Raw genomic sequence first — 15,854 nt, forward strand, 5'->3', positions numbered from 1 at the left:
TTAGTTGGTTAATTGGCTAAAAACAGATCTCACCCTCTAAGACCCCACTTCAGTGCTCTTTCTAACTCTGTGTTTTTCTCTCCTGTAACACCTACTCTCCTTAAACTGTCAGACCACAGGGAAAGCCATATCAGGGAGATGACCTAATACAAAGCCTTTCTGTTAAAGGAACCCAGTGTCTCAGGGACATGAAGCAAACTACCCAAAATGACACACAAAAATCAATTTCTGTAGAACCAGAAACTGGTTCTTAACTGCAACACTAGTATCATTCCCACAACAGCACACCAACTTCTGTTTCAAAACTAGTATTTTCTGCTTCTGAGAAGGAGCCATGGACAAGAGGGGCTTTTGCTATTCAGGACCCAACAAGCTATTTCTTAAACTACACCTATATCAATGGTTATCTTAAGTCAATTAAACATGATTGTCTTTACTTACAAATGTCATCCACTGTGACAGGGAATCAATGTTTCAAGCTGTTGAACAGGTCATCGTCCCTGTCCTGTTGGATGACACCTGTAAATAAAATAAATCTATTTTTGAGTGAATAGATTTTAAGCCAACTAGATTTAAGATGCATGCAGTTTAAAGCCACGGGTAATTTTTTAAATATTTTGAGTTGTGTACTGCTGGAAACAGGTATTTTCCAGGGCCAGCTTTTCACTCTACAAAGCAGTCTATCACTGGCCACCAGCACAAGACAACCCAGGTAATGTAACACAGGAAGCTGTCCAAATACATGCAGAATCAGGGATCCTAGAGCTAAATGGGTCCTCAGTCTCCTGACTCTGTGAAATTATTTTAACTTTGTAAAAGAGACAATCATGGCCCTGTGAAGTTAGATAATTAGTCCAATGTTAAAAAGCTAAGTTTAGTTCAAGTCTCTTGATGTAGAAAAGTATATACAGGACACATTAACAAAGGTTATCACTAGGCTGATTAATTCTGAAGGGCTCATTAGTACAATTGTTAATGTTTCATAAATATTGCCTTAGAATATTCTAGCACAGCTTCATAAAATGTAGTACTGGCATTAGATATTTAAATTCAAGCATTATTGAAATAGCATGAATGGAAAATTACCAAAACTAAGAAAACGACATCAGAGAATGAAAAGAACCAATAGAAAAATATGGTATGTATTTAGGATTTTAAATTCTAGTTACTTCCAAAAGCAATTTGTGGTCACTAACAAATATGAGTATATGAAAAACCATTTTCTACAGTCTGTAATTTAAAATATGGGTTTCTCTGTAGCCACAAAATGCCATTTTAAGTAAGATCTGACAGAGCCTAAAGTCTGGACTTGACAATGAACATTTTGAATTTCCATTCTGTACTTTAGTATCTAAGATAGCTAGAAGTACTTTAGATGCTGCCCTGAGGTGATATGGCTTTATAACAACACTGCCACCAAACTTGTCTTGAGTGTTTACTATATGCCAGCACTATTTGCTTATTTTACACATACTATCTCATTCATTCGATCCTTACAACTTGATCTTTTTTACAATTAAAAAAATAAAAACATCAAAGAAATTAAGTAACTTGCTAAAGTTCACTTAACTGGTGAAATGGTAGAATTTGCACATAAATTTCTTTGGTCACAGAATCAAACTCAAACCATTACACAAAACTACATTTCTTCAATATAAAAACTATAAAGTCTTGAATATGTAAGAATGAACTCACACAACAGGATACCTAAAATCCCCCAACTAAACCCGACACATCTAAAACATCAGGAAATTCTCTTTTTCTTGGGGGTGGCTAGGGACACCTTTCAAAGTAAAATAACCTTAATGTGAAGAAATTTAAATTTCTGATGTTAACTGCAAATACGTTATGATTAAAATATGAAAATGAAAATCTAAAATTGTCTTTCATAATTGAGGAAAAGTAATACTTCCTGATTCAATGACTCCTAAGAATTTATAAGGGAGATAAATCCTTCAGTTATCACAGACAAACTGACTCTCAAAATGATGCAATTGTTAGTGATAGACTGAATTTAATCACGTATACTTTAAAAATAAGGGTATATATCATTTTGCTAAAGCAGTACTTGTCCAGTGAGTATCTTTAAGGAAAACGAAAAAAGTAATTGTGATAAATAATGCAACCCTCTCAATTTCTTATGTAGCACAGCTCCCTCTCCTTGACCATATGTTTCTTCTGACCAAAACACCTTAACTTTTTTACAAAGGTCCATTTCCACCACCCTGCCCCCAATATTGTCTAAAACTGAAACTAATAAAATAGGAAATAATCAGGAGCAAAAATATCATATACTTGACATATTAACTAAACAAAAATTAGACATAGGCAAAGCTCAGCACCACAGAAACTAGACATTATGGGAAAATGCATATCTTTTCAAAGCACTGTGAAAGTCAATCTCTTCTGGCAACAATGGCTTACTTATTAGAACCCCAAACAGAAGAAGATAAAGTGTGGTTTCATGGTAGCTTACCCTTTTCTCTGACACCCCATCCTGGCCTGTCGAATCTCTCTCATCATGTGTCTCTTTCAGGACTGGCATATGTTTTTGGTATGCTGGCTCTCTGTTTAAGGTTGTGTATCCTATGTGCTCATAAATTGGGTTTATCGTCATCTTGGCAATGTATTCTGCTGCCTTGGTTTCAATATAGAGAGTAATCAATCCATCAGTCACCAGATCGTGGATGGACTCAAAGCGCTTCTCCCCAACAAAGTGCTTGCCATCGTAGTAGAGCCTGAAGTTTCTGGTTTGACTTCCAAATCTGCCTCAATGAAATGGGAAAGATGTTTTTAACAAAGTAAGCAAGTGAACTCTTTCTGAAAAAAAGAAACAAAAAACTATTGCTTTGTTTGTGTGTGTCTTCTTTGTTTAAATAAACTGTGGCTAATCTCTGTTGAGTTGTCTGGAATATAGAAAGTTAAACTTTTGAATACAAAGATTGAATTTACAACAACTAGGGAAAACTAGACCAAATCAAACCTACTCTAGAAGGAAAGCTCTATTTTAATTTATCTTTTTTGGCCATTTTGTTATGCCTGTAGGAAAAACATGGAGAAATAAATCTCATATCCTTTATAACACATTCTATATTCAATTGGCAAACTCCATAATAAATGAAATTTCTATGTTAACATGTCCTCTTCAGGTTGATCAATAAAAATACTCACTGTACCTTAGACCCCAGAATTCATGCCCTTTAATGGGAAAGCTCCATTTAGGGATTACCAGAATATAGGCCAGCAATCACTTAAACTAGAGTTGATATTAGACCCCAAGTTACACAGAATGGCAGGATGGCACAGAACACACTTTGCTACTTTCAGGCATGGGGCAAGGACATGCTCTTTCCCCTCACATAGCCATTCTCTGTGTCAGCTTATTGAGTCTGAGCAAGTAATGCTCATACTATATGCATGGCATGTAAGTCATAAACTATCTGACTCTAGAAATTCTGTCCTTCATTTTTGGTCATGTTTTTGTGACACAGATTGGAGAAGAATGGCTTACTTTTATGATGCTTTCAATATTTTGCTTTCTGCAGCAAACCTCAGAAATGGCTCTAAGTTGTCATGACTAGCATTAGCGTCCTTGGAAGAAGACAAAGGCAAAAAAGTGCACTAACTTTAATGAAAGCTGACGCTGAAAGCACTAATGGCTGCCAGTATCAAGGTCTTTGAAGATTTGTTTAAAACTAATCAGAATGGATATATTTAAATTTATTGCTAAAAATACAGAGATGAATTAAAATATCTGCTTAAGTAAAGTGTTTCAATAGAACTATAAACTTATGCAACACTATTACTTTAGTATACAACATTACCTTAGTATACATTATATTCCAGAAGGATAAGACTTGTTAGAAGTACCTTAACATTTCATTTATGTCTTTAAAAAAGGAAACAAATTTTTTTATATAATGGCCTCAGGCAAGTTCTGTTTCAACAGTTCAAATTAAATTGTAATATTTAATCTAGAACCCTTAGTTCTATTCATGCTGGTTCTTCTAAAATTTTTTTTTCCTGTAAAAATAACTGCATTTTGATTTATACTCAAATCTAATGACCCATATCATTCCATTTTCCTAATCTCAAGTTTTCTCTAATGTTAAAGATATATTTCTCCCAAGTAAATTTTCATTGTAAGTCTAAACAATTGGAAGGTAAAATTTCTCCATGAAGTTAAATATAAAAGCCTTTTTCCACTTATTTCCTCTTTACTGACATACATTGTTTGTTGTTGAGAAAAAACATGGAAAGTCACTTTACAACTTTTATAATACTCTTACAACAAAAAACACTCATAGCATTGTTTAACATTAAGGCATTTCAATGAGAGATTAGACCATTTTAGTCCTGCTAAGGTTTATGGTTTTATAATGGGCATTTATACAATGACACATTAAGACTATCCAAGCAATGGTGTCAGTCACCTATCATTCAATTATCTTCTGAGATATGTGAAGTATGGGGAGTACAGGACTTGAAGGAAATATGACTTCATTTGGGTTGGGTGGTTAGCATGAAGGAACGAAAAATCCTAGAAATCTGACTGCAGAATTGAAATTACAGAGAGGGAGGTGGGGAGACGAAAACAGGGAGGGAGCATAATGGACTATGGAGGAGGACTCTGGGTGTCTTGGTGATGGGTGTGGTGTGGTAACATATGTCTCAAGAGGCGTGACCCTATACCACAAGTTATATACAATGTTGTAAACCAAAGGAACCTCCTCAAAAAGAAAAAAGAAAAAAAAAGTGTAAGTCTTTAGCTAGACTTGTGACACATTTACAATGGTGTTATGGTATTATTTCTAATCCACCTAGAGAGAGGATTTCCTGGTTACCTCTAGGTTATTGGGCAAAAGAGAATAAGTCTGTTCTTTTCTCTTTTTCAACTCAGTGACTTCTGGAGACCCTATGTATGAGTCCCATTCCTTCTCAGTTTGCACTAGACTTCCAGTTCAATCCAACATCCAGTCTTAAAGGAGCTTCAGCTAACTAAAATAACCCATGTTATATTATGGGTTGATAAAAACTTAACCTCTGAAATCAAGAAAATGAATTGCATAACCATTTTAGAATAACAATTAAGTTTTGAAAGAAAATCTATAATAATTTTACTAAAGGAAATAATGATTTCTTTGCCTTCTCTGAAGTACCCTCTCTTTTACCTTGGAAGTTACATCAAGAATAATATCACAGTCCAGACCAACAGAGACTTCTTCCCTATCTTGACCTGAAAGTCGTGACAAAAGAAAATCTTTGAACTAGTAGGGAATGCCTCTATTCTGTTGTTAACTGCAGCACCATGGATGCCTCAATTCTACCAAAGAAGAGCCACAAAAGGGGAGATGCCAGTGCTAAGGGCAAAGAAAGAACCCATCCCTATAAAAGTTTACTGTTCACAGGCTGTCACTTATTCAACAAACATTTAGCAAGACACCCAGAAATTTTCATATTAGGTTGTTCATAATAAGGTTCCTGTTTCCTTAGTAACCTGAATGGGAAATAGAGAAACATAAAAACAAGTCAAAAAAGAAGAAAACGAAATGCTGAATTTCTAAAGTTCATCTTTATAGATTGATTTCTAAACAAAAAAATTATAAAAATGTGTATAACCTTGCTCTTTCATGGAAAAGTTACATTTCTGTATACTGATTCATGAAACCAAGTGAATCTAATATGTCCCTCATATTATGAAAACCAAGAAAGTCACTGCTTAGTAAGAACTCAGAGCACACATTCAAGCTTACATAACATCTCAGTGTTTCTGTTCCTGTCCAACTATAAGAGCACCCTTCAGTATTGAAATAGGGGTTGGCTAGGGGTGGGTAAGTGAGAGCTCCATGCATTTATCAAACCCCCTTAGGCTTTGGCATTAGACAGATTACATTTAAATCCTGGATCTGCCACTTCTTAGCTGAGTGATTTGGGGAAAATAATTCTTCAGATTCTGATTCTAGTAAGAATGACATCACCCCTGGGCCTCCCTAGTGGTGCGATGGATTGAGCGCCGTGCTGTGGAGCTGTCCGCAGCCTCTGCAGTGCGGGTTCCATTCCCGGCCAGCCAGGGAGAAACCCACATGGCGTGGCAGACCTCTCCTGCCTTGCCCGCTGCTCCCCTCAGCAGTATCTTTGGTCTTTCTGCCCGTTCTGCTCCCTGCTCTGTCTCTGGTGAATTCTCTCACCCTCCCATGCCTCTGGCTGTACCCCAGTTCTTGTATAAATAAATAAATCTTAAAAAAAAAAAATCGTAAGTGCAAAAAATTAAAAAAAAAAAAAAAAGAATGACATCACCCTACCCACACAGTCCTGAGGATTATATAAGAACATTTAAGTTAAACTAAGTAGCTTAGCATTTAGGTTAAACTACAAAGAATGGTAGTTCCCTTTTTCCTTCTCTGCCTGCAGAGACTGATAGATGAGTTATCAAACAAAGTAAAAATGAAAAGATAGTAAATATGCACACAAAGGGGGATGAATGAATAACCGATAACTCCTGTCTGGGAACATCTGGCTGTCCCTACACTTACACTACTTGTTGGAAAAGAGCGAGACGACAACAGGGACAAAGAAAGGAGGAAAGGAGCCAGGGGAGTCTTTCCATTGTGCCCTTAGAGTTGGGTCTCTGGATTCAAAGAAGAAAAGTCAGCAAATATACTCAGAATGAAAGCAGGGAATATTAAGTGAAGTTAAATGACAACTATTGAACTCTAAACTTCAGAGAACCGATTTATAAAAACTGTTAAAATGAAACTGTTTTCCTTCCATTTTTATAGGAAATTTTTCTTTTCGTCTTTTCTATATTCGTTATCTGCCCCCGCCCATACTTCTTAATACCTGCTCTTTCTTTGGTGAACACATTTGAAACTGTATAGGCACAGTTCTCACCTAATAGAATTGAATAAGATGGTAATTAATTTTCTTCAATATGGGACTGTAGTTAACAAACAGAAAGACTAGAGTTATCTGCTTTGAACTGCTACTTTTGTACATAAATACTACTTTCTAGAAATGTCTTTTCTTTCAGTGATTCCAGGTTTGGGTTTACATATTTTAAAAAGCTGTTTAATGTTGTGCCCAGTTGTATTAAAATGACTTTCAAAATATGTAATTCTAACATCTAGATTTAAAAAGTGAACAAGCACCTCCCTGGGGGCGCAAGGGGTTAAGACGCAACCTTTGAAGCTATCTGCAGCCACTGCAGCAAGAGTTCGATCCCCAGCCAGCCAGGGAGCTCCCTACATGGTGCAGCAGACCTCTCCTGTCTCGCCCGCTGCTCCCCTCAGCAGTGTATTTCGATCAATCTGCCTGTTCTGTTCCCCACTCTGTGTCTGGTGAATCCTCTCACCCCCTACACCTCTGGCCTTTACCCCAGTTCTTGTATGCATAAATAAATCTTTAAAAATAAATAAAAAATAAAAACTGAACAAAACCCTTAATATTACCCCATTTTTTTAGCAAGTAAATTATTTTTAAAAAATCAGTCTAGAGGTACAAAGTAAGGAATATCTATAGGTATGTACACACACAAGAACTTTTGGGATGTTACTTTATTTTTTCTAAAACTAAGAATTAGTTTGAAGCTAAAGTATTTGGGAGTATCCCTTCAAGCCCCAAGTTAACAGATGTTTTCTATTAGCAAACAGAAAACAAAACATATACAACACATTTTCTAAGTCAACAACAAAATATCAGAACTATTTCCAGAAACCAACACACAAAAACTACTTTATTCTTCATAAATACATATTTATGTATTGCTTACCAGAGGGAAAGAAATTAATCTAATGGTGAAATACAATTAGCTCATCAATTCATCTAATAATAAACATACCCTTGGAAAGGTTAAAACAAAGACAAGAATATGATGAGACATTTATTAAATACTAAGAATGAAGTTAGATGGATTAAGAAGACTAATGAAGAGAGAACACAGATACGCACTATTTAAAAATATTTTCTGTCTAAAACTTTGTTAAGCTTTGTCTATCATGCCATATAATTTTGGATGACAAAATGGGGCAAAGATATTAAAATATATGAACTCATAATGATATTCCCTTGGCAGAATAAATCATCATCAGGAAAGAAGCAAGCCAATTTGTCTAACTAAACCTCCAACGGTGCACCAGGAGGGTGGAATAGACAGGGAAGGATTTAGCTGAAGATCTGTTTAAGAAACAGGTATCTATCCCCCGCTTCTGGTCCCCTGCCCCACTTTGGTGGAAGACTTAAGTTCGGTGTCCTAGATAGGGTAAAAGAAGGAGATTTTGAACTTAGTAACACCAGACAGAGTTGAAGGCCAAGGCACATCCTGAAAACTATGTGGAAGTTTCAAATACTGAAAATGGAGACCTTTGTAAGTTGAGACCAGGTAGTCTTTGCTACTAGGTTCTCAGAAGGCTTTATCTTTCTTCCTCGGAGATTGGAAGATTCATCTCTTGGAAATCTGATCAGTCCAACAGAAAAGACCTAAGAATAGAGCTATCCCCCTAAAATAAGTCAGGTTTCTCACAAGCTCTCAGAACTTCCAAATAGCTTGCTGGTGCCAAATAAACTAAATACGAGCAGTTAGCCAAGCACCACTTGACATCTGAGGAAAATCTCCTCATGAAGGACAAAAATGGATAAGACAAAGAGAATCAGAGCAAGTTGGAAAACATAAATCATGCAAGGAAATGAAAATAAGTTTTTTAATTATCGATATGCAAAAGTAGAATGTTTACTATTTTGTTCTTGAATAGAATTTAGCAAGAAACATTAAGATACTGTAAATAAAGGAATAAATATAGAATACAGAGAAGAATGAGAAAAATGTAAATCTTAACAAAAATGAAGTGAAAAATTTCAAAAAGAGCTACTATATGAAAAGATGGAAAACAGGAGAGAAAAACATAAGAGAATCAATTCAGGAACTCCAACATCTAAATAATAGCAGCTTTATAAAGAGAAAATGGAAGGGGAAGAAATCAAGGAGATAATTCAAGAAAATTTATCACAACTAATGGGTACAAGTTTACACAACGGAAAAAAACAGACCTATGCCAATTGGGCACACATGAAAAGGTGCTCAAAGCGTATCTAGTAAATGCAATTTAAGTCAGATTAACAAAATTTAACAAGGCTCACAATATCAAGCACCAGTAAGGATATACAGTGGCTAATATAACAAGCAGCTGACATGCTGTTTAACAGAGGGGCTTTAGATTATCTAATAAAGTTGAATATATGCATACTCTAAGACACAGCAATCCTATTCCTGGGTAATATCTCAGACAAGGTGATTATACACTAGGCAACACATACATATAACAGCAGTAGCAGCAAAATTCAAAATGCCTAATCCTAGAAATCACATAAATTTCTAGTAAAATTGAAAAGCTGTGTTACATATACTGTGGGTTAATTTTACATGTCAATTTAGAGGGTATTGTCAAATGAATTACATTTAAACCACTTAAATTTGAGCAAAGCAGATTGTAGTTTATAATTGGTAAGTCTCATCTAATCAACTGAAGGACTGACAGAACAAAAACTAGCCTCACTGAGCCAAGAGGGAATTCTCCAACCAATTTCCTTTGGACCACGTGTACCACCAGCCCACATTGGTCTTGCAATTGCCACGAATTCACACTGGAGATCTGGACTTGTTCCCAGCCTCCATAATCATGTGAACAAACTCTGGTAATAAATTTCTTTCTATATCTGTATACAGACATCCTATTGATTGTTTCTCTGGAGAACCATGACCAATATAATAACTATACAGCAAAGAAAATAGATACATGTAACAACATGGATGAAACTCAGAAGCTATAAAAGGAGACCTTTGTGATTATCTAATCCTTTGTTGGAAATCCAGGCTGTTTGACCCCACCCTAGATTATCAGATTCAGAATCTGCATTCTTAACAAGATTCAGAGGTGATTCCCAAGTGGTTTACAGTTTTGAGAAACACCAGTCTAATCCAATCTCCTCACCTATATATGCATAAACTAAGAGGGTCAAGTTTCTCGGCAGTAAAATTGGCAGGCTACTAAATTCAAATCCAAAATCCAATAACAAAAGAAAATTGTAAAACTCCAATCCACTATTTTTAACAAAACAGTTCTTTTTTTCTCCAATAGTAAGGACTGATTTACAGTCTCTCCTTGGTAGGCCTTATAACCCAACATAAATTCATGTATATTATTCTCAGTTCATCTCTACCCACTGCCAAATCAACAGGTTCCCAAACAAACTTATCAATCCTCTCATTTCTTTTCCCCCCTTCAGAAAACCAATCCTTCTCCAACATCCTTAAATAGAACCGCAACCCAAATTCAGCCCTGTTAAAATTTTCATAATATTTGATCTGATTCTTCACTCTCCCTTCACACTTCAATTTTTAGTTGTTAATTGATCTTTCGGAATCTGCAAATTCCACCCATTCAGCCTACAGTCACCAGTGTTTATTCCAAAAGATCCTATCACATCTCTGTCCGAATTGTTAATGGTTCACTATTATTAATGGTTCACTATTAGCCCTCAGTCTTGAAGAATCAGTGACAAGATTTACTTTTAAAACACCAGAAGCTGGCACAGTGCTTGGAACATATTAGGTCCTAAGTAAGAAAGTATTGAAGAAAATTAGCAAAGGCTTCATTAGTACTTTCCCCCTAAGCTGGGCAGCTAAATAGAATAAAAATAAATGTGAGTAGCAAAGAACTGCCAAAATATAAGTAGATTCCTAGAGTTTTGTTAGGCATAATTAAAAAAGAATAATTAGCATGATATATTATATAGCTCAGTAAATAACAAAGTATAAGGCTCTTAGTGTGATGATCTAAGACAAAACTACTTTCTTTTCATATTGACAACTGGGAGTAAATAAATGAAAAACCTTGTTAATGTAGTAAACCCATTTAATAACTTGTGCTACCCACAGCCATTTTATATTAAATACTAAATTTCATTTACGATTTTAAATATAACTATACCCAGATTTTAGGCAGTGGAAAAGTAATAAACCATTTTGTAATTGCTACTTTGCTTCTGGGATTGTTCTTAAATAGCCTTCTGTCTCTAATGAAGATGATAAGTATCAGATAAAATGAATTTTCAGTTGGACAAAAAATTGTTAACATAGCCATGCATGCCACCTGCTGACTTTTAATGGCTAATAAGCAAAGGCTTATAATATATACATATCTATGTGCATTTTAACATTTTTGATTATTTTTGAGCATTATATGCTATATATTATGTATACTTTATTCCAAATAATCTTTCCAATATACATGAGATAGTAGTATTCTCATTTTACAAGCAAAGAAACTGAAATTTAAGGAGATTAAATAAGTGATTTACACAATGTCATACAAAAAATGCTGGAACTTGAGTTTGGATCTAGAAATGTCTAACTGGAAAGCCACATTCTGAACCACTGACCATACATATTGATTTAAAAACCACAGGACCAAAAAGATCATCAAAAGTCCAATAATTAGGTTATACATCTTTTAGAGAAACAAAGCACAGGAATCATGAATACACATGAACTTGAGAGATCCTTAGATAAGAGCAACAAATAGAATTTAATGCTTTCTGTAATTCTTATTTATGTAAGAACAGTATAAAGGGGAGTGTTTTAAGTCTGACAATTATCTAGTGCAATTTTATTAAATAAGCCTAGTACATGCCAAGGACTGCATGAGATTCAAGGAAACCAAGATGAATAACACTTAAGGAGGGCCTCAATTCATTCATAAACACAGATACGTAAACAATTACTACTATAGGTGGTGGTACCTTATTTTTTTTTTTTTTTTCTATTTTTTTTTTTAATAGAGGCATGTTTTATTTATTTGTTTGTTTGTTTTGTTTATACATGCACTGGGTACAGTCAGAAGCACGGGAGGGTGAGAGAATTCACCAGAGCCAGAGCGGGGAGCAGAGCAGGCAGAAGGACCGAAGTACACTGCTGAGGGGAGCAGCGGGCGGCAGGAGAGGTCTGCGCGCCATGTGGGACCCTCCTCTGGTGGCCGGGGAGCAGCCGGGGATCGAACCGGCGCCGCAGAGGCCGCGGGCAGCTTCACAACCCAGCGCTCAACCGCTGCGCCACTGGGGAGGCCCCTGGTACCTTATTTCTAAGTATACTCAATGAAAAAGTGAAACTCTATTTTAGATAATATATTAGTGGCTTATTATCAACAATACCAGTTGTAAATGCATTCAGCAGAAACTCAAACATAATACTGCACATTAGATGTCATCTCTTTTTAAAAAAAAAAAAAGCAACTGAGTCATGAATAGATTTTTTTTTTTAAAGAATCTGTTTTTGTTTTTGTTTTTTAAGATTTATTTATTTATTTATTTATTTATTTATTTATTTATACATACATAGATACAAGTATTGGGTACAGTCAGAAGCGCGGGAGGGTGACAGAATTCACCAGAGCCAGAGCGGGGAGCAGAACAGGCAGAAGGACCAAGGTACACTGCTGAGGGGAGCAGTGGGCGCAGCAGAAGAGGTCTGCGCGCCATGTGGGACCCTCGCCAGCGGCTGGGGATCGAACTGGCGCTGCAGAGGCTGCAGGCAGCTTCGCAGCCCAGCACTCAACTGCTGTGCCACCGGGGAGGCCCATGAATAGATTTTTAAATGGCCTAAAAACCTGGCAGTGAACATATACTGGAATCATTAAAAGAAATCTGAAATACTTCGTAAGAAGAGTCGATTTGTATCTTCAAGAATGACCACAATTGAGAGCAGAATCAGAGCCGAAGCTCTCCAAGAGGAAAGAAAGTCCATAGTGACAAACACCTACACTAAAATAACTTCAAATCAACAACTCAACTTTACACCTCAATGTACTAGAAAAATAGGAATGAATTAAACCCAAAATTAACAAAAAGTGGGCATTGAAAATTATAGCAGAAATAGAGAACAAAAAAAAATCAGTAAAACTCAGAGACGATTTTTTGAAAATACCAACAAAATCAAAAAGCATTTAAAGACAGGCATTTAGGCAAATGGAAGAAAATGGAGAGCTGAGAAATAAATCCTCACATATATAGTCAAAAGATCTGTGACAAAGGGGCCAAAGCCACATCAGGGGGAAAAGAAGAGTCTCTTCAATAAATAATACTGGAAAAACTGGATATTCATGTGCAAAGAATGAAGATGGACCCTAACCTTTACACCATATACAGAAATTAACTTAAAAGGGATTAAAGACCTAAATGTAAGACCTGAAACTCTTTTTTTTTTTAAAGAGGCATGTATTTTTATTTATTTATTTATTTATTTATTTATTTATTTTATATTTGTTTATTTATACATGCACTGGGTACAGTCAGAAGCGCGGGAGGGTGAGAGAATTCACCAGAGCCAGAGCGGGGAGCAGAGCAGGCAAAAGGACCGAAGTACACTGCTGAGGGGAGCAGCGGGTGGCAGGAGAGGTCTGCGCGCCATGTGGGACCCTCCTCTGGTGGCCGGGGAGCAGCCGGGGATCGAACTGGCACCGCAGAGGCCGCGGGCAGCTTCGCAACCCAGCGCTCAACCACTGCGCCACCGGGAGGCCCAAGACCTGAAACTCTTTAAACTCCTAGAAGATAACAGGGGGAAAAGTTTCAAAAGAGCGGAAAGAGCTATGATATCTTGGCTATGACACCGAAAGCACAAGTAACTGAAACAAAAATAGATAGGACTATATCGAACTAAAAACTTATTCACAGCAAAGGAAATAACAGTAAAAATATTAGCAAAGATTAATATCCAGAATATAAAAAGAACTGACACAATTCAATTAAAAAACTTAATTATGACAATTCCACTCCTAGGTATTTACCCAAATGACACAGAAACAGTAATTCCAAAGGGCACCTGCACCCCTATGTTTATAGCAGCACTATTTACAATAGCTAAGCTTTGGAAACAACCTAAATGCCCCCAAAATAGATGACTGGATCAAGAAGATGTGGTACATATACACCATGGAATATTACTCAGCAATCAAAAAAGACAAACACATGCAGTTTGCAGCAACATGGATGGAGCTAGAAGGGATCATGCCCAGCTAAATAAGTCAGAAAGAAAAAGAAAAATACCGGATGGTCTCACTCATAGCAGGAATTTAGAAAACCTAAATAAGAGACCAGGAAAAAGACTAATCAATACAAAGTAAAAATCAAAATCAACAAGCAACTATAAACCAGAGACATACTACGGGGGTGAGGGGGGAAGGGAGGGGCAGGGAAAGGAAGGACTAGAGTCAAAATAAGGGAGGAGGTGCAACTGTATAGGGAATATAACCAAAATGAAAATACATACATTGTACAAAGATAAAAAAAGATTAAGAATTACATAAAATATTTAAATTAAAAAAACTTAATTAAAAAAATGGTGGTGTGCAAGGGTTAAAGTCTCAGTGCTTTTCAGCTATCACCAGGCATTGGCAGCCTGAGTTCAATCCCCAGCCAGGGAGCTAACCCACATGGTGCAGCAGACCTCTCCTGTCTTGCCTGCTGCTCCCCTCAGCAGTGTATTTCAGTAGATCTGCCTATTCTGCTCCTCACTCTGTCTCTGGTGAATCCTCTCACCCACCGCACCTCTGGCCTATACCCCAGTTCTTGTATGCATAAAGATAAATCTTTAAGAAAAAAAAATGGGTAAAAGGACTTAACAGTTCCCCAGAGAATATATACAAATGGCCAACAAACATAAAAAGATGTGCAATATTACTAATCATCAGGGGTGATAATGCATACATACACATACATACATGTATCAATCACATGGTACATACACACACACACACACACTTACTTTTATTTTGGAAACAAAGAACCTGAAGACCTGATAGAAATCAGAAAAACAGCTACAATGGTACTGAAAGCTGGTTAATGAAGATAACCCTGACAACTTCGAAAGAATAGGTTCCTCTAAACTGGTCACAATCTATTCTCTTCTGGAACTATCAATAAAAAGTGTATAGTGGAAAAGAAAAAAGGAAAGAATCACCAGCTTTTAATATTTCTCAAAATGAATGACTTGCCTTTAAGGCAAAATCTGACAGAAATCGGTCTTTTGCTTCTCCATCTGAAACTGCTGTAGTTCCCAATATCCATTCTCCTCTTCCTCCATAACAGACTGTGATCTTCAGGTGTGAATATGTCTAAAGACTGTATTTCTTAGTTTCCCTTGCCTTGTTGTAAGGAGTAATCAATGAGTAACCCATGAAGTGAAAGTGGTAAGGACCTTCACCTCATTGGCCTTAATATCTGGAATATAGATATAAAAGTCTGGTGCTCCAGCAGCCACCATGAGATAAACTTGGAAGCCATAAACAAGAAAGCAACAAGATGGAACTAAACTAGATCTCTCATCTTTTGGAGGGCCACACCAGCCTTAACATACTTCTAGACTTTTTCAGTGTGGGAGAAAAATACCGACTTTGGACACAGAACACTCACCTCTTATTCAGTTTCTTGTAGTCAAACTTAATCTCAATTCTCATTTCTTACTGCAAAGATAGTCTGCTTTTGTTTCTGCTATTTGGGTTTTATTTTTTTTTAAAGATTTATTTTTTATTTGTACAAGAGCTGGGGTACAGGCCAGAGGCTCAGAAGGGTGAGAGGATTCACCAGAGACAGAGCGGGAAACAGGACAGGCAGACAGACCGAAAGCACTGCTGAAGGGAACAGCGGACGAGACAGGAGAGGTCTGCCTCGCCATGTGGGTATCTCCCTGGCCAGCTGGGAATCAAACCTGCGCTGCAGAGGCTGCAGACAGCTTCACAGCGCTGTGCTCAACACACTGCGCCACTGGGGAGGCCCTATTTAGGGATTTTATTTTATATGATCAGGTCTTT

The 15,854-nt window shown here is 36.7% G+C and overlaps 1 protein-coding gene across 2 annotated transcripts in view; it reads right to left on the reverse strand.

Moving 5' to 3' along the window:
* The window catches only part of CHN1 (chimerin 1), a 154,621-nt gene that overhangs the window by 65,403 nt on the left and 73,364 nt on the right, over nt 1-15,854 (reverse strand). Inside the window, exon 6 of one of the 2 annotated variants that reach the window (XM_037523572.2) lies at nt 2,477-2,765. In XM_037523572.2, coding sequence (XP_037379469.1) covers nt 2,477-2,765 — 289 coding nt within the window. Of the gene's footprint in view, nt 1-441; nt 482-2,476; nt 2,766-15,854 lie in introns of those variants that run through there. The other variant, XM_037523573.2, reaches the window with a different exon arrangement.

The sequence above is a fragment of the Talpa occidentalis genome, unplaced genomic scaffold, assembly GCF_014898055.3.
Source record: "Talpa occidentalis isolate TD23 unplaced genomic scaffold, MPIMG_talOcc4v2.1 talOcc4.3, whole genome shotgun sequence".
Classification (NCBI taxonomy): Eukaryota; Metazoa; Chordata; class Mammalia; order Eulipotyphla; family Talpidae; genus Talpa; species Talpa occidentalis.